Source organism: Dama dama, chromosome 20, assembly GCF_033118175.1.
Source record: "Dama dama isolate Ldn47 chromosome 20, ASM3311817v1, whole genome shotgun sequence".
Taxonomy (NCBI): domain Eukaryota; kingdom Metazoa; phylum Chordata; class Mammalia; order Artiodactyla; family Cervidae; genus Dama; species Dama dama.
The window spans coordinates 40,596,378-40,615,425 of NC_083700.1; the positions used below are offsets into that span (position 1 = coordinate 40,596,378).

General features: G+C 34.6%; 1 protein-coding gene across 2 annotated transcripts in view; it reads left to right on the forward strand.

Annotated features, from left to right (window-relative positions):
* COL11A1 (collagen type XI alpha 1 chain) overlaps positions 1–19,048 on the forward strand; it is a 211,970-nt gene that overhangs the window by 92,577 nt on the left and 100,345 nt on the right. For both annotated transcript variants that reach the window (XM_061121277.1, XM_061121276.1), the window contains 8 exons: positions 2,837–2,890; positions 3,316–3,360; positions 3,614–3,667; positions 4,115–4,159; positions 12,374–12,427; positions 13,541–13,585; positions 14,724–14,777; positions 14,860–14,904. In XM_061121277.1, coding sequence (XP_060977260.1) covers positions 2,837–2,890; positions 3,316–3,360; positions 3,614–3,667; positions 4,115–4,159; positions 12,374–12,427; positions 13,541–13,585; positions 14,724–14,777; positions 14,860–14,904 — 396 coding nt within the window. The remainder of the gene's footprint in view (positions 1–2,836; positions 2,891–3,315; positions 3,361–3,613; positions 3,668–4,114; positions 4,160–12,373; positions 12,428–13,540; positions 13,586–14,723; positions 14,778–14,859; positions 14,905–19,048) is intronic.

Consider the following 19,048-nt stretch of genomic DNA (forward strand, 5'->3'; position numbering starts at 1 on the left):
AAAGTGAATGATGCAAATAAATAGAGGAAAACAATAGAGCAGGAAAGACTATAGATCTCTTCAAGAAAATTGGAGATACCAAAGGAACATCTCATGCAGAGATGGGCACAATAAAGGACAGAAATGGCAAGGATGTAACAGACACAGAAGAGACTAAGAAGAGGTTGCAAGAATACACAGAAGAACTACATAAAGAAGGTCTTAATTACACAGATAACCACAATGGTATGATCACTCATATAAAGCCAGATATTCTGGAGTGTGAAGTCAAGTGGGCCTTAAGAAACATTACGTTGAACAAAGCTAGCAGTGGTGATGGAATTCCAGCTGAGCTATTTCAAATCCTAAAAGATGATGCTGTTAAAGTGTTGCCCTCAATACACCAGCAAAATTGGAAAACTCAGCAGTGGCCACACGATTGGAAAAGGTCAGTTTTCATTTCAATCCTAAAGAAAGGCAAATGCCAAAGAATGTTCAAACTACTATACAATTGTGCTCATTTCCCATGCTAGCAAGATAATGTTCAAAATCCTTCAAGCTAGGCTTGAACCCGGAACTTCCAGATATACAAGCTAGATTTAGAAAAGGCAGAGGAGCCAGAGATCAAATGGCCAACATTTGTTGGATCATACAAAAAGCTAGACAATTCTCAAAAAAGAAAAATCTATTTCCGCTTCATTGACTATGCTAAATACTTTGAATGTGTGGATCACAACAAACTGGAAAATTCTTAGAGATGGGGATACCAGACCACCTTACCTGTCTCCTGAGAAATCTCTATGCAGGTCAAAAAGCAACAGTTAAAACCATACATGGAACATCAGACTGGTTCAAAATTGGGAAAGGAGTACAACAAGGCTCATGCTTTCACACTTTTATTTAATTTCTATGCAGAATATATCTTGAGAAATGCCAGGCTGGATGAATCACAAGCTGAAATCAAGATTGCATGGGGAAATATCAACAACCTCAGATATGCAGATGATAACACTCTAATAGCAGAAATTGAAGAAGAACTAAAGAGCCTCTTGATGAAGATGAAAGAGGAGAGTGAAAAAAAGCTGGCTAAAATCCTAACATTCAAAAATCTAAGATCATAGCTTTCATTCCTATCTCTTCATGGCAAGTAGATGGGGGGAAAGTGGAAACAGTGACAGATTTTATTTTCTTGGACTCCAAAATCACAGTGGACAGTGACTGCAGCCACAAAATTAAAAGACTTTTACTTCTTTGAAGTAAAGCTATGAGAAACCTAGACAGCATATTAAAAAGCAGAGACATCACTTTGCCAACATAGGTCCCTATAGTCAAAGCTATGGTTTTTGCAGTAATTTTATACCGATGTTAGACTTGGACCATCAAGAAGGCTGAACACCGAGGAATTGATGCTTTCAAACTGTGGTGCTGGAGAAGACTCTTGGGAGTCCCTTGGACAGCAAGATCAAATCAGTCAATCCTAAAGGGAATCAACCCTGAATATTCAGTGGTAGGACTGATGCTGAAGCTCCAGTACTTTGGCCTCCTGATTCAAAGAGACAACTCATTGGAAAAATTCATGATGCTGAGAAAGGTTGGGGGCAAGAGAAGAAGGGGACGACAGAGGATGAGATGGTTAGATGGCATCACTTACTCAATGGACATGAGCTTGAGCAAATTCCAGAAGATAGTGAAGGACAGGGAAGTCTGGCATACTGCAGTTCATGGGGTCACAAAGAATTGGACATGATTGAGTGACTAAACAACAACTTGCCATCCAAAACACCTTATCTAGTTTTTGTTGCTGTTTGTTTCAATTTTTTATATTAATACCTCTAGAATTTTTTATTTGTTTAGGATAAACTAATCTTATTACTAGAAGAAACAAAAAATGAGGTGTTTATCAAATATAACTGTAAATATAACTATATCAAATATAACTATAAAATATAACTATTAAATATCAAATATACCTATAAAATTTACTAAATTATACCCTTTTTTCCATTGAATTTTACAAATGAGGAAACTGAGTCGGAAAGGTTTACTCACACCTAGTCAATCAAAGATCCACACTAGAAGCAGACCTCCTAGTTTTACTGCTACTTTGCCACATTATAGAACCTGTCAATTCAAAGGCATAGTGTGTTTGTATGTGTTAGTTGCTCAGTTGTGTCCAATTCTTTGCAACCCCTTGGACTATATAGCCCACCAAGCTCCTCAGTTGCTCAAGTAAATATAACAGTAAACTGTACTGTTGACTGTTTTGAAGAAAGAAAAGAAAGAGGAAAAATGGAGAAGGGGAAGAAGAGAAGAAAATGATTGCTTAAATCATAATAATTTCAAAAATCATGAAAGTGGTTTCTATAACCTTCCTAATAAAGTCATCCAGTTGTTTGTTTCTTTCTCTCAGTAGACTATTCTCTCAAGATGGAATTTACCTAAATGTAAAATAAATGAGAATCAGGACTCTTCTTGTAGTCTGTTTGAATTATAAGATTTAATAAGATTCAGTATTGCTATTCAAATTGGAAAATGGCACAAAAGAACTTACTTAAATCTTTAAAATATTTCCTATATTGAAAGTTTCACAAGTGATTCATATGTAATTCCATAGACTCAAAGATACAGTTTCTATATTAAAGATTCACTCATCCATTTTGGCTTTTGGCTCAATATAAACACTAGGTAATTGTTTCATACCAAATGCTATTTTAAATGCCTCTTTGGTGTGTTAAAAGAGGATGAATAAATATTTTAATCAAAACATTGCATTAAAATGTACTTATTTAAAAGACAAGGCATGTTTTGAAGCCATTTTTTTTTTTTTTTGGATAATCTGTTTCTTTTTTACTCCTAGGGTCCCCGAGGTTTGCTAGGACCAAGAGGAACTCCAGGACCTATTGGACAGCCTGTATGTATTGTTGAAAACATTCAAAATGTTCTAGGGAAAGTTTGTTGCCAGAGTCTTAAAGCCAGAGAGCTGTTAAAGCTTTCAGTAGACAGCCAGAGTTTCACTATTGTAATCTAAGACCTAATGATGCTGCCTATCAATTTAACTGAGTGTACTCACTCCACCTGCTTCTTTCTTTTCTCTTCCTTTTAGTTTATGTATTTTATTGTTTTTCCCAAGACACAGTACAAAATACTGTCAGGATGTCTCCATGGACATGGAGAGGAGAGTATAGACCTTGCTTTTTCTCTCATTTCCATTGAGTTCTAAAATGATTTTTAGTTACCCTAGGTTAGTGGGTATCATGTTATTAGGTTAGTTTTTTATATTTTCTATTGTAGCACCTGAACTTGTATACACTCATGTATATTTTTTCTTCATTGAAGGGTATAGCAGGTGTGGATGGCCCCCCAGGACCAAAAGGGAACATGGTATGTAGAAGATATCCATAAGGTAACTCATTTCTGTAATCTAAATACTAGCAAACCATTTTTGTTGCTAAATATGAAATTAAGGTTTCTTACAATGTTTTGCCAAATTCTTCTGCTAGCATTAATATTTTGCAAGATTTTCCAGATTCTCTAAAGGGAAACATGATATGGGAACTATTTTTCAATCCAAAAGAAAAAAACCTATTATGTGAAATAGTTCTATTAAAGACTCTTTTCTATTTTCCTATGTTAGGGTCCTCAAGGGGAGCCGGGACCTCCTGGTCAGCAAGGAAACCCAGGACCTCAAGTAAGTCTAAGCCATCACAGCTTTTATTGAGGTAATGGGGTAAGATGGTACCTTTAAACAAGAAAATAGACAGCCTCAAAAGTTTCTATGTAGGGCTGAGAGTTTATATGTGAATGTACAAAGCTCATTCTATTTTATTCCTTTTAAAAAAGTTTTGAACAAATTTGCAGAGGCTTTTCTTTCTTCCAAGAGTAAAATGTTCAGTGTTCATGGAATGCCAGGATACCTGCAGGAGGGTTCTGAACAGGATCACATTACCGTTCCATTGCCAGAAGAGTAGCTTGTATAAAACTCCACAGTGTTGTAACATCTTCTGGAGAATGTGGGGGATATATATAGATACTCATAGCTCATTGCATGTAATATAGAGGGCTAATCATTCGCTATTTTAAAAGTGTGTTCTTATGATGTGATACTTGACGTATGAAATAAATTCTTTTAAAATAGGGTCTTCCTGGTCCACAAGGTCCAATTGGTCCTCCCGGTGAAAAAGTAAGTTCATCTGTTGTCCTAGTAATGTCTGGTAAATGAGCTTGTGTTGTCAATCTTAGGGAGGAATAAGGCCTGCCTTCTGCTTTTGATATTTAAATGGCTCAGCATATAAGGAATTAATCTGGATTTAAATCATGAACGTAAGGGTGAGCAGAAGCCATTCATATGTCTCTGAACTGTAAATGATAACATTTCACAGAGTTTCCATTTGGATAGCTTCCAAATATGACATTCTCAGATATATTAATTTCATTAATGTACTGATATGAGTGAGTGCTTTCTCTTTATTTTGGTTCTCCTTTCATTTCTCATTATTTAAAACATGTAATTAGGTTTGCTTGTGACAAAGGGCTTTTAACAAGATCTAATTAAGGGAAAATTGTGATGTTATCATTGCCACCATTTTTCATGGAAAAATGGCAAATGCTGTTCTTGTTAAAACTCAATGTTTAGATCAAAACAAGAATAAGTCTTTAATTAAAGAGATGTCTTTTTTCTCCCACCTCCCCTGTCAGTTTCTTTAAGTAGTATTTTCTGTTCCCTATGGTTACAGCGCAGTGTTACCTGTTCTTATATAATTTTTTCTTATTTTTGCTGGTTTCTATAAATATATGATTTTTTAAATTACCAACATTATTGGGGTTAATTTCATACCATAAAATTTACTCTCTATCAGTCAATCATTTTTAGGAAATTTATAGAACTCTGCCACAATCACATTTTTAAAATATTTATACCACCCCAAAAAGAAAGCTTGCATCAACTTCTAGTCCTGAGTCTACCCACAAACCTACACAACCATTGATCTGCTTTGTATATCTCTAGATATACCTTTTCTGACCATCTTATGTGAACAAAATGTAGGAATGAAATTAACATTTGAATTTAATCATATGAATGAATATGGTATGTGACATTTGTGTCTGGCTTCTTTTATTTGGCATAATGTTTTTGAGTTTTATCCATGTGGTAGCATATATCAGTACTTTGCTTCTTTTTGTTGCCAAACAGTATTCTTTTGATTGAATATTTTGTTTATTTATTCAGCAGTTGAGAAACATGAGTTATGTACACTTTTTAGTGATTATGAATACTGCTGCTTTGAATATTTGTACAAAGATACTTGTGTAGACATTTTTAAATTTATTTTTGTTAGATAGCTAGAGCTTAAACTGCTGGGTATATGCTAAATTCATGTTTAACACTTTAAGAAGTTTTCAGATTGTGTTTCAAAGTGGTTGTACCATACTTCCTTCCTCAAAATTTATGAGGATTTTCATTCCAATCCCTAAGAAAGACAATGCCAAAGAATGCTCAAACTACCGCACAATTACACTCATCTCATATGCTAGTAAAGTAATGCTCAAAATTCTCCAAGCCAGGCTTCAACAATACATGAACTGTGAACTTCCAGATGTTCAAGCTGGTTTTAGAAAAGACAGAGGAACCAGGGATCAAATTGCCAATATCCACTGGATCATTGAAAAAGCAAGAGAGTTCCAGGAAAATATCTACTTTGCCAAAGCCTCTGACCATGTGGGTCACAATAAACTGTGGAAAATTCTGAAAGAGATGAAAATACCAGACCACCTGACCTGCCGCTTGAGAAACATGTGTGCAGGTCAGGAAGCAACAGTTAGAACTGGACATGGAGAAACAGACTGGTTCCAAATAGGAAAATGAGTATGTCAAGGCTACATATTATCACTGTGCTTATTTAACTTTTATGCGGAGAACATCATGAGAAATGCTGGGCTGGATGGAGCACAAGCTGAAGTCAAGATTGCAGGGAGAAATATCAATAACTTCAGATATGCAGATGACACCATTGTTATAGCAGAAAGTGAACAAGAACTAAAGAGCCTCTTGATAAAAGTGAAAGAGGAGAGTGAAAAAGTTGGCTTAAAGCTCAACATTCAGAAAACAAAGATCATGGCATCTGGTCCCATCAGTTCATGGCAAATAGATGGGGAAACAGTAGAAACAGTGGCTGACTTTATTTTTTGGGGCTCCAAAATCACTGCAGATGGTGACTGCAGCCATGAAATCAAAAGATGCTTACTCCTTGGGAGAAAAGTTATGACTAACCTAGACAGCATATTAAAAAACAGAGACATTACTTTACCAACAAAGGTCTGTCTAGTCAAGGCTATGGTTTTTCCAGTCATCATGTATGGATGTGAGAGTTGGGCTATAAAGAAAGCTGAGCACCGAAGAATTGATGCTTTTGAACTATGGTGTTGGAGAAGACTCTTGAGAGTCCCTTGGACTGCAAGGAGATCCAATCAGTCCATCCTAAAGGAAATCATTCCTGAATATTCATTGGAAGGACTGATATTGAAGCTGAAACTCCAATACTTTGGCCACCTGATGTGAAGAGTCAACTCATTTGAAAAGACCCTGATACTGGGAAAGATTGAAGGTGGGAGAAGGGGACGACAGAGGATGAGATGGTTGGATGGCATCACCGACTCAACGGACATGAGTGAGTAAACTTCGGGAGTTGGTGACGGACAGGGAGGCCTGGCATGCTGCATTCCATGGGATCGCAAAGAGTTGGCCACGACTGAGTGACTGAACTGAACTGAACTGATCTGATCTTTCTGCAATCCACAGGACTTTGAGAAGTCCTCCCCAGCACCACAGTTTAAAGGCATCGATTCTTTGGTGCTCCGCCTCCTTTACGGTCCTGTTCTCACACCCATACATGACCACAGGGAAGACCATAGCCTTCAGTACACAGACCATGTCAGCAGAATAATGTCTCTGCTTTTCAACACACTGTCTAGGTTTGTCATTGCTTTCCTGCCAAGAAGCAATCGTCTTCTGATTTCATGGCTGAGGTCACAGTCTGCAGTGATTTTGAAGCCCAAGAAGGGGAAATCTGTCACTACTTCCACCTTTTCCCCTTCTATTTGCCATGCAGTAATGGGGCTGACTGACCTGACCTTAGTTTCTTAATGTTTAGTGTTAAGTCGGCTCTTTCACCCTCCTCCTTCACCCTCACCAAGAGGCTCCTTAGTTCCTCTATACTTTCTGCCGTTAGAGTGGTATCATCTGCATATCTGAGGTAGCTGATATTTCTCCTGCCTACATTGATTCCAGCTTGTAACATCCAGCCGGGCATTTCTCATGATGTTCTCAGCATATAGGTTAAAACAACAGGGTTATAGCAGACAGCCCTGTTGTACTGCTTTCTCATCCTTGAACCAATCAGTTGTTCCGTACATGGTTCTAACTGTTGCTTCTTGACCCACATACTGGTTTCTGAGGAGACTGGTAAGATGGTCTGGTATTCCCATCTCTCTAAGAGCTTTCCACAGTTTGTCAGTCAAAGGCTTGATCGTAGTTGATGAAACAGAGATAGATGTTTTGCTGAAGTTCCTTTGCTTTCTCTATAATCCAGCAAATTTTGGCAATTTGATCTCTAGTTCCTCTTCCTTTTCTAAACACAACTTGGACATCTGGAAGTTCTTGGTTCACATACTGCTGAAGCCTAGCATACAAGATTTTAAGCATGACCTCACTAGCATGGGAGATGAGTGCAATTGTTCAATGGTTAGTACATTCTTTGGTGCTACCCTTCTTGGGAACTGGGATGAGAATTGACCTTTCTCTACTCCTGTGGCCACTTCTGGATCTTCCAGATTTGCTGACTTAATGACATCCTCCTTTAGGGATTTGAATAGTTCTGCTGGAATTTCATTGCATCCACTAGCTTTGTTAACAGCAGTGCTTCTTAAGGCCCTCTAGACTTTGTATTCCAGAATGTCTGGTTCTGGGTGACTAACCACACCATCATAGTAATCCAGTTCATTAAGATTTTTTTAATACAGTTCTTCTGTGTATTCTTTCCATCTCTTCTTGATCTCTTCAGCATCTACTAGGTCTCTACCATTTTTATCTTTTATTGTGTCCATCTTTGGGTAGAATGCTCCCTTGATGTTCCTGAAGAGATCTCTAGCCTTTCCCCTTTTGTTCTTTTCTTCTAGTTTTATGCACTGTTTATTGAAGAAGGCCTTCTTGTCTCTTCTACTTATTCTTTGAAAGTCCGCATTTAATTGGATGCACCCTTCCCTCTCTCACTTGCTTTTCACTTGTCTTCATTCTTCTGCTATTTGTAAAACCTCCTCAGATAAACACTTTGCCTCTTGGCTTCTTTTCCTTTGGGGTGGTTTTGCTCACCACTTCCTGTACAATATTACAGACCGCTGTCCACCGTTCTTCAGGCACAGTGTTATCTATATCTAGTCCCTTGAATCTATTCATGACCACTACTGGGAATTCACACAAGATTTGACCCAAGTCATCCCTGGCTGGCATAGTGTTTTTCCCATCTTCTTTAGTTTAAGCCTGAATTTTACTATGAGAAGCTGATGATCTGAGCCACAGTCAGCTCTGGGTCTTGTTTTTGCTGACCGTATACAGTTTCTCCATCTTCAGCTACAAAGAAATGTAATCAATTTGATTTCGGTATTGACCATTTGATGATGTCCATGTGTAAAGCCATCTCTTGTTTAGCCTTTGCCCTTCATTTTCATATCAAACTTAAGTGGTCTCTAAAGTGCTTTTTCTCTGTGTGTTTTCTATATGATTACAGTAGTAGAGGGCTATTGGAAATAGTTGATTTATTTAAAATGTTAGGCACCAAAGGTGCTTTAGATCAAAGATTTTAATCTGGACCACTCTTACCATATCTTAGATTAACTCATCATAGCCATATTATGTTTGTAATAAATTGCACTTGAGGCAGGTGCCTATTAAATTTTCTGTAATAATATCATCTCTGCACTGGAGTCTTAGGAAGAATTTGCTTTTAAGAAAAGTTGGTGTATCTGAATTCTCTATGTTGAGACACAGGTAAAATATAGGATCTGATTCACTGCACTTCTTGTGGTAGGAAGAGAGCTATCATTAAGCATAAGCTGCTTCTTTCTCTGCTTTAAACATATCCAGCTCTTGAATTCAAAGACGGTCTCTTTCTATCAAAAAGAGAAAGAACATGAAAGAAATGTGTTTTATTTGTTTTGCGTCTATGGTATATATTTTATTTTAGATTTATGTTCTGTTTATTCTGGCTCAAGAGCCTTGTCTTTCAAAACTTGGTGAATAATGTTTTTAATCAGATTGTGCAACCCACAGTTAAATCTCACAGTTAAGTATAATTTAAGTAATGTCATATATTTTTAATTCCCAATAACATTTTTATCATAAGTTATTGTTGCCTGTGCTTTTATTATACTTAGGGTAAAATATTTTATAACATTAAGTTAATTAACCAAACTGGACGACCACTATATTGCTCTTCTGACATGCAATAACTTAAATATACTTTTATGTCCTGTGATTTAATTTATGCTCTCAGAATTTCCATCACTCATATATTAATTGCTTTACAGAAAGCAAATGATATTGTATAACTCTTTGAGCTAAAGAAGAAATAGCAAGACACAAAATAAATATTAGTTAAAGGCAAAGACTTTGAAAATATGGCTACAGATCTGGATTCATTTATATTGCAACTCTGTGATATATTAGCATTGGTTAACTACTCAAAATCTTAGATGATGAAATTTCATGAAATTTCCTGAGAATTAAAATAGACACTATACATATAAATATACATAATATATATCATATATTGCTTAATATAGCATATAGGAACACAACAAATTTTTACTATTTTATTAAAATCCAAAAAATACAGCATTCATTCATTTAAATTTATTGCCATTCTTTTAGGGAAATAACAAGCAGTTAAGAAAGCAAAATACTGTACTGTCATAGAGCTTCCATTTTGAAAGAAATGGATCGATTTTAACTTGATTTTAAAAAATCATCCTATAGTACAAGACTTTTAGTATTTCTAATCTATACTTAAATATATAGCAACAACAACAAAAAACCCATAGTATTATACACAAGGTCATTGTCATAGAAATATCATGTCTGCTTGGAAATAATAATTACAGAAATAGTTTTGCCTTTGTTTTTTCTACATTCTGTTTTGAAGAGATAAGTCTATTGTACTGACAGCAAAAAATTATTTAAGTGAAAGGTAAAATATTTCCATAAAAAAATCAAGATTTTATAGTAGTTATTTTATAATATTAGATTTCTTGACTGTATATGACTTTGCAGAGTGGTGAAGAGAATTGAAACTTTTAAATCCTATAAAAATGAGATGCAATTAAATTCAGTTATAAAGTCCAGTTTATTTAATTTATAGGTTATTTTTTGTTATTGTTGGTGTTCCATAGTGGTTTAAATGAGGCTTTCTTGTTAAACTCTGTACTATCCATATATATGAATACAATACTTTTCTTAAATACTGTCCGAGAATGGAAAACTCCCTTTACATCCAGCATCTAGGCTTGCTGATGTATCCTTGCTCTTTTAGTTGTTTCTAAATTCCGGCTAATGACGAGAGAGCAGAAATGGCTTGAGCTCTGAAAACTTGATAAAGTTAATTATTCTAAGTAGAAAGCCAGTTTTTCTCCCAGTGAAGGGTTGGCTTCTTGCAATAATCATTCTTAGCATGTTCCAACCGAACCAGTGATCAAATTAAATGATATCTGAAATCCTTTATGATTAAGCACAGATTAATCTGTTGAATAGATACTTTATTATTATTTGTTACTTGTGTATTAGATTATGTCCTTTCTACATCAAAATAGTATACTTCTATGTCTTATGAATAATATAATCTATAACATATTTATTATGTTAATTATTACTTATGTTTAATCAATGTTACTATGTAATTATTTGAACTGGCACTTTTAAAAAAATTATTTTATTGAAATATAGCTGATTTACAATGAATGTTGTGTTAACTTCTGCTGTACAGCAAAGTGATTCGGTTATATATATATATATATATATATATATATATATATATATATACACACATTCTTTGTCATGTTTTTTCCATTATAGTTTATCAAGGGATATTGAGTATCAGTTCAGTTCAGTTCAGTCACTCAGTCATGTCCAACTCTTTACGACCCCATGGACTGCAGCATGCCAGGCTTCCCTGTCCATCACCAGCTCCCAGAGCTTGCTCAAACTCATGTCCATTGAGTCGATGATGCCATCCAACCATCTCATCCTCTGTCATCCCCTTCTCCTCCCACCTTCAATCTTTCCCAGCATCAGGGTCTTTCCCAATGAGTCAGTTCTTCACATCAGGTGGCCAAAGTATAGGAGTTCAGCTTCAGCATCAGTCCTTCCAATGAATATTCAGGACTGATTTCCTTTAAGATGGACTGGTTTGATCTTGCCATCCAAGAGACTCTCAAGAGTCTTCTCCAACACCACTTTTCAAAAGCATCAATTCTTCAGTGCTCAACTTTCTTTATAGTCCAACTTGTGGCTCAGCTGGGAAAGAATCCGTTTGCAATGTTGGAGACCTGGGTTTGATCCCTGGGTTGGGAAGATCCCCTGGAGAAGAGAAAGGCTGCCCACTCCAGTGTTCTGGCCTGGAGAATTCCATGGACTATACAATCGCAAAGAGTCAGACACAACTGAGTGACTTTCACTTTCATACTGAGTATAGTTTCCCATGAATAGGGACTTATTAGTGTCATTATGGAAATATCCAGTATTTGCTTTTTCAGTGATGTAAATCAATGTATATCAGTGAATATAATGGTTGCATATGGACCTATATTGTGCATGCATGTGTGTTAAGTTTCTTCACTTATGTCTGACGCTCTGCGATCCTATCGGTTGTAGCTCTCCAAGCTCCTCTGCCCATGGGATTCTCCAGGCAAGAATTCTGGAGTGGGTTGCTATTTCCTTCTCCAAGGGATCTTCCCAATCCAGGGATAGAAACTGTCTCTCACATCTCCTGCATTGGCAGGCGTATTCTTTACCACTAGCGTCACCTGGGAAACCCTTTTAGTCTATAAGTTCCAATTTATTATGGTATGCAAAAATTAATGTGCTAATTAAAAAAGACACACTTAGGATTAAAAGCTAGATAAAAACACTAACGTGTCTTTGACATATGTTAAATTTTATTTTCATCTATCTTTATATACCATTTTTCTACAAAACATGTTAAAAAGTATTTAAATGTATGCAGTTTATAGATAAAGATTGGTGATTCAAGTTAAGAATCTTATTAGCAGTATATTCCTAGGTACAAAGTCAGACTTTCCATTATTTTTTGTCTTTAAATGAAATTATTCTTTTTTTCTATTCGATTAGGGTCCACAAGGAAAACCAGGGCTTGCAGGACTTCCTGGTGCTGATGGGCCTCCTGTAAGTATTAGTTACCTGGTCATTAAAATTTCCATATTTCATTTTCAAAAATATATTTTACATGTGTTTTAGAAGTGATTGTATGAATTCCGTAATAAAAGCAAATTGAGCCAGTAATTAAACATCGATCTCTCTAAAATTCCATTTAATCATGTAGTTTCCATACTGCAAAATCTTTAGAGCTCCCAGTGGTCTTAGGACCAGTCTCTGTCAGAATCTCATATTTTCCTACCTCTCACTTTTCTCTCAGTAGGCTCTACATTTTCTATTGCTACACTTTTTGTTATGTCCTTTTCTTTTCATAGAAAAGACTTTTCTATCTTCTCTTCCTTTTCAAAGAACATGTTTCTTGAGAGTCCGAGTGATACTCCTCATCTTTTGTAAGTTTCTTCAGACACCTTACATGAAAATTCATCTGTGTTCAGGAATTCCTTACTTTTCTAGAAATACAGCAATGTTTATTTTATCTTATCATATAGCAAGAAATTATGTAATCATGTAATATCCATGGTTGTTATTTGAAAACCTTTGTTATTTATGCTTCTTTTTTTTCTCTTGAAACTACTTACTCAGAACTAAGGTATAAAAATTTTCATTCTGCTATTGCTTGTTTTCCTTGAATAGAGTTGTTGTGGAACTGTGCATTTTTATTTACCTACTCTCAGTAACTTGATTAAAAACACCAGTGGTGTTTATGATGTTGCAGTGTTTTAAATGCCCCATTGATATTCTTAGTTGCTTTGTAAAGATGTGAGTATAATTACTTAATCAATATGCAAATAGAAGTTAGACTGAAACTCTTTTATTTAAGACTAATTGAGACTGGGGTCAAACTGTTGATGAATAATATGCATGTTTTATGTGCTTTTCCCAAACTCTGTCTCAAGTTCATTATGTCACTGGTGAAATTTGCACGAAGCCAATATAAACTTATGTTTCTTTCCAAATGCTGGTTTCCAATATTATTTAAAGTAATAGAGAGTGATGCAAAATATTTAATATATTTTGAAACATAAAGAATAAAACCTCAACATGTGGAAAAAAAGGAACAATATCATATTATATATTACCATTAATATTGCATCTCATCATACCTATTTTTGATAACTGTAGGGTCATCCTGGAAAAGAAGGCCAGTCTGGAGAAAAAGGTTCTCTGGTATGTTACAAAGTATTATTTAAATGTTCTGTTACCTTATCTCTTAGAGAAAATGCCTTGCTTTGGTCATTTCTATGAGATACATACATATATATATATATATATTTCTTTGATCATCTAGGGGTATGAATATTAGAAAATAAGTACCGAAAAATAATTACTCTCTACCTGTAATATGTATTTACTTTCAAAAGAATTTTTGCTAAAATTTAGGTATAAATCATGTCTCTAAAGTAACTTTTAATTTAGGGAATAAAAAAAGATATGTCTTAGTTAGATAACTTTTAATTCTGTCTGGCAATTTGATCAATTAGATCAATTAGACTATCATTCTCTGTTTTAAAATAAAATATTCTCATGATCAGAAATACATTCACACTTTGCATTTATAGTATATGTGTAATAATCATAAATAATAATAATGAAAATGGACAAGAACCACTAAATATTGTTAAAGTGTTTATGTCATTTGAATTTGATCTATATTTCTTTCTTTCTGATAATCTTTATATAAGATGGGAATTGAAAGAGCAACAATTATCAAAATATCTAAATAAAATATCAAAATTAAAACTTATTCAATCTTAATACTACTTTTGAATTACAGTAGCCCAGGGTAAGATCATTTTTATTTAAAGTTGCTAATTTTAGAATTTTATTAAAATATTCAGCATTACTATTGTATATTATGTATTAGTTCCTTTAGATAGAATAGTGAAATGAAGCCAGCTGTGGAAGCTATATAATTTTGATCATTTTCTTGATGATGTAAATGCTGTAAATTTAATGCCCTTTTTTGGTTAGAAATTATTTATCCTTTTTGTTAATCTATAGTTGTTTTTTGTAGACATCAAGGACATCAGATTTTTTTAATCTTAGAAAAGACGTTATTAATTATTAGTATGTGATTATTTATATTATTTCATATAATTACAGTATTTATCTTACTTTAACATGAATATATGATATGTTTTTTCATCATTTCTGACCTTAGATACAAATGATAAACTACCAAAAATATTTTTACCTAAAGTGGAAAAATATCATCTTCTTAGAGATTATTTGGTAAAAGTGTAGTATGTGAGTGAGGGATACTTGCAGTGCATTATGTATTTAAGCTACACTGGGTCTTTTACAGGGCCCTCCTGGTCCACAGGGTCCCATTGGCTACCCTGGTCCCCGAGGAGTAAAGGTAAATAATATTATATTTTCCACATTATTTAATTTCAATATAAAATATTATAGTCACTTAATTCTTCTAATTTATTCCATAGGGAGCAGATGGTGTCAGAGGTCTCAAGGGCTCTAAAGGTGAAAAGGTAAAACATAATTTATTCAAATGATTTTAATTGCTGTTATATTAAAAATAAATTTATTCAACAGATATTTCATTTCTCAAATATACTGAATGATTACTTATGTATCAGATAATGCAAGTCTAATAATTTTGTTCTGTGTCCTGGAAACTTTAAAAGAAAAGTCTTATATCCTTGGGTGAGGACTAAATTATAGAAGAAAACAAAAGGTTTCTTCATACATAAAATCAATTCTACTTCAGTTTTTTTTTTAACATGTCTTTAACTTTTCTAAATTGTCAGGTTGGCTGTATGATTGTATTTGTTAAGACTGGATTGGATCCAGTTATATGCATAACAGAGGAATATTTATTCCCTTTTTTCTCTACTAAAATTTTCATTCTTCATAAATTGAAATAAAGTACAAAATAGATATTAATTGTTGGAAGAAGAAGTCTTTGTATGTGATAATGCATGCATAGCAAAAGCTTAAATGAGAAGGAAATAAAGAGTAAAACCAAATAAACGTGAATGAAAGAATATGCACTCTTTTAAAGGATGCTTATAATTTAATTTGATGAAGAAAACAAAATTGAGATTTTTTTTTTCATTTAAATGGACTCCCTGGTGGGAGAAATGTTTAAGATAAACGTAGAGCTCCCACATCCTCAATGATTATGTTGAAATGGAATGACACTACTCAGAACTGGTACTGCATTCATTCTTACTATATTACATTTTATAGCACAAGGTAGAAAGTGTTAGTGAATTTCCATGAGAAATATATGGAATATACATTTTGATTTCAAGGATAACTGTTTATTCCTACAGTCATAATATTATCAAAAGCACCTTGAATGGATTTGATATCAGTAAGGAATAAATGACAAGAAGGGATGTATTTATTATATTGTTATATTTTATTTTCTGAAAAGAATAAATAGGTAACATACTGAGGCATTGTCAAAGTATGCAACTATATTGTCAAGTCTACTGTGTGAAAATATGTTATGTGCTTTAAACTAACTCAGCTACTTTGATTTGAATCCTAATTCATCTTGATCATCTTAGTTGAACTTCAGGGTATAGTGTCTTACTGAGCTGACAGAGCACAGTGATGGCTTAGACATGTTGAACTTGTAATTATTTACAAGTAGCCTATGCAAAAAAAAAAAAAAAAAGTCTCAGTTTGGAGCTTAGAATCTCAGTTTTTATTGGTAATATATTTAAATATCAATTCAAATTGTTTCTCTGGAATTAGTGCCCACCAAAAATTTTTAGGGAAGGCAGTGTTTACATGAAAGCCATATAACTGGAGTGGGAAAGTTGTGAACTTTTTGGAAAGAGGGGTAGTGGCAAATGCTAAGGAAAATAAAATTATAGATGATGAGATATTTGTGAGAAGAAACGCACTCAGGAAAAAAGAAATGTATATTGTTTATATGTAGGAAAAAAATGGATATTATTGGTTGTTTTGAGTGGCATATGGTCTCAGAAGAAACAAGTAGATACATAGAGAAAGAATTAATATTTTTAATTGGGAATTAAACGTTCCGAGTTCTGATTATAGTGCTCATAGTAACTAGACTTGTAAAGTTAGCTTGCTTACTTTCCCTGAGCCTTATTTTAAGTCTGTAAAATGAGGACCTTATCCTAAAAAATCTCTAAGATATTTTTCAGTTGTACCTTTCATTCCATATCATATATTAGCCTAGTAATATATTGTTTACCTAGATTTAGAGAAATTTTGTATAAATTTTAATGGAAACTTTATATAATAAGAATTCTTCCTATTTTCAAACTTTGTAAAGAACCATGAAATCCTAGTTAATTTTAATGTACACTATTTGTTTTTCTGAATATATATTATGATCAACCATTTATCTCAAAAGAGATGAGGAAGGAAATTGAAACTATTTTCTTTTTACAAATAGCAGTGTTAATTAACAAAAGCTGAAATACCAAGTTAGTGCCCTAACTAGAATAAAATTCTCCACAGTTTAAACTCAGATTTATTCCTTAGAACTTAAGCAACATAACCCAGTCAAGCAAGTGGCACAGGTGAATTCCTTTTCCACCTGTTTTCTAAAATCTGTTTCCTCCAGTCTAAGTTCAATACATGAAACAGGGAACTCAAAGCCAGCGCACTGGGACAACCCTGAGGAATGGGATGGGGAGGGAGGTGGGAGGGGGCTTCAGGATAGGGGACACAGGTACACCCATGGCTAATTCATGTCGTTTGTCACGAACCACTACAATATTGTAAAGTAATTAGCCTCCAATTAAAATAAATTCATTAATTAAAAAAATACTAACAAAGATTTGATAATTTAAGGACTGGAAATCTTAGTAGCTTGAAAGTGCCATTTGTTTTAAAAATGTCACTTACTGTAAGGATTTTCTTACTAACTTACTACCTAATTTATTTTTAAAATTATGAATGTATTGAAAACAAAGTTTTGATAGCAGTAGCCTCTACTTCACTATATAGTCTCTTAAAATATCTCTCCTTGAAAAAATCTTAAAAACTATTATTTTTTTAGACATAGAGTGCAGTATTTTTTTAAACTAAACTTGGCAACTATGTAATTACTTTTCTCTCTAGGGACCAGGTAATGACGACACCAGTCAATAGGAATTTAAGTGGTCATTTTCAGCTTTTAAGCTTCTGCTCTTGCCCAGCTGCATTCAAGGCAGAGAGAATCCTAATTCCACAAGGTTACTTTATGGCCAAGAAGTTGAAAATGTTATTCTTTTGTCTTGAAGGAAAGTTGAGACCTGCCAAAATTTGTTTAGATAGTATAACGAATTTGATTCCTTTTCCAGGTCTTGGCTTCCCAGGTGGCGCTAGTAGTAAAGAAGCTGCCTGCGATGCAGGAGACATAAGAGATGCCAGTTGAGCATCTTTTCATGTGTTTGTTAGCCATCTGTATGTATTCTTTGGAGAAATGTCTGTTTAGTTCTTTGGCCCATTTTTTGATTGGGTCACTTATTTTTCTGGAATTGAGCTTCAGGAGTTGCTTGTATATTTTGAGATTAATTCTTTGTCTGTTGCTTCATTTGCTATTATTTTCTCCCAATCTGAGGGCTGTCTTTTCACCTTACTTATAGTTTCCTTTGTTGTGCAAAAGCTTTTAAGTTTCATTAGGTCCCATTTGTTTATTTTTGCTTTTATTTCCAATATTCTGTGAGGTGGGTCATAGAGAAATGCAAATCAAAACCACAATGAGGTACCATTACATGCCAGTCAGGATGGCTGCTATCCAAAAGTCTACAAGCAATAAATGCTGGAGAGGGTGTGGAGAAAAGGGAACCCTCTTACACTGTTGGTGGGAATGCAAACTAGTACAGCCGCTATGGAGAACAGTGTGGAGATTTCTTAAAAAACCGGAAATAGGACTGCCATATGACCCAGCAATCCCACTTCTGGGCATACACACTGAGGAAACCAGATCTGAAAGAGACACGTGCACCCCAATGTTCATCTCAGCACTGTTTATAATAGCCAGGACATGGAAGCAACCTAGATGCCCATCAGCAGATGAATGGATAAGGAAGCTGTGGTACATATACACCATGGAATATTACTCAGCCATTAAAAAGAATTCATTTGAATCAGTTCTAATGAGATGGATGAAACTGGAGCCCATTATACAGAGTGAAGTAAGCCAGAAAGATAAAGAACATTACAGCATACTAACACATATATATGGAATTTAGAAAGATGGTAATGATAACCCTATATGCAAAACAGAAAGAGACACAGATGTACAGAACAGACTTTTGGACTCTGTGGGAGAAGGTGAGGGTGGGATGTTTCGAGAGAACAGCATGTATATTTTCTAAGGTGAAACAGATCACCAGCCCAGGTGGGGTGCATGAGACAAGTGCTCGGGCCTGGTGCACTGGGAAGACCCAGAGGGATTGGGTAGAGAGGGAGGTGGGAGGGGGGATCGGGATGGGGAACACATGTAACTCCATGGCTGATTCATGTCAATGTATGACAAAACCCACTGCAATGTTGTGAAGTAATTAGCCTCCAACTAATAAAAATAAATGAAAAAATAAATAAATAAAAATAAAGCTCAGAGGAAAAAAAAAAAAAGCACTGAAAAAAAAAAAAAAAAGAGAGATGCCGGTTGGATCCCTGGGTCAGGAAGATCCCCTG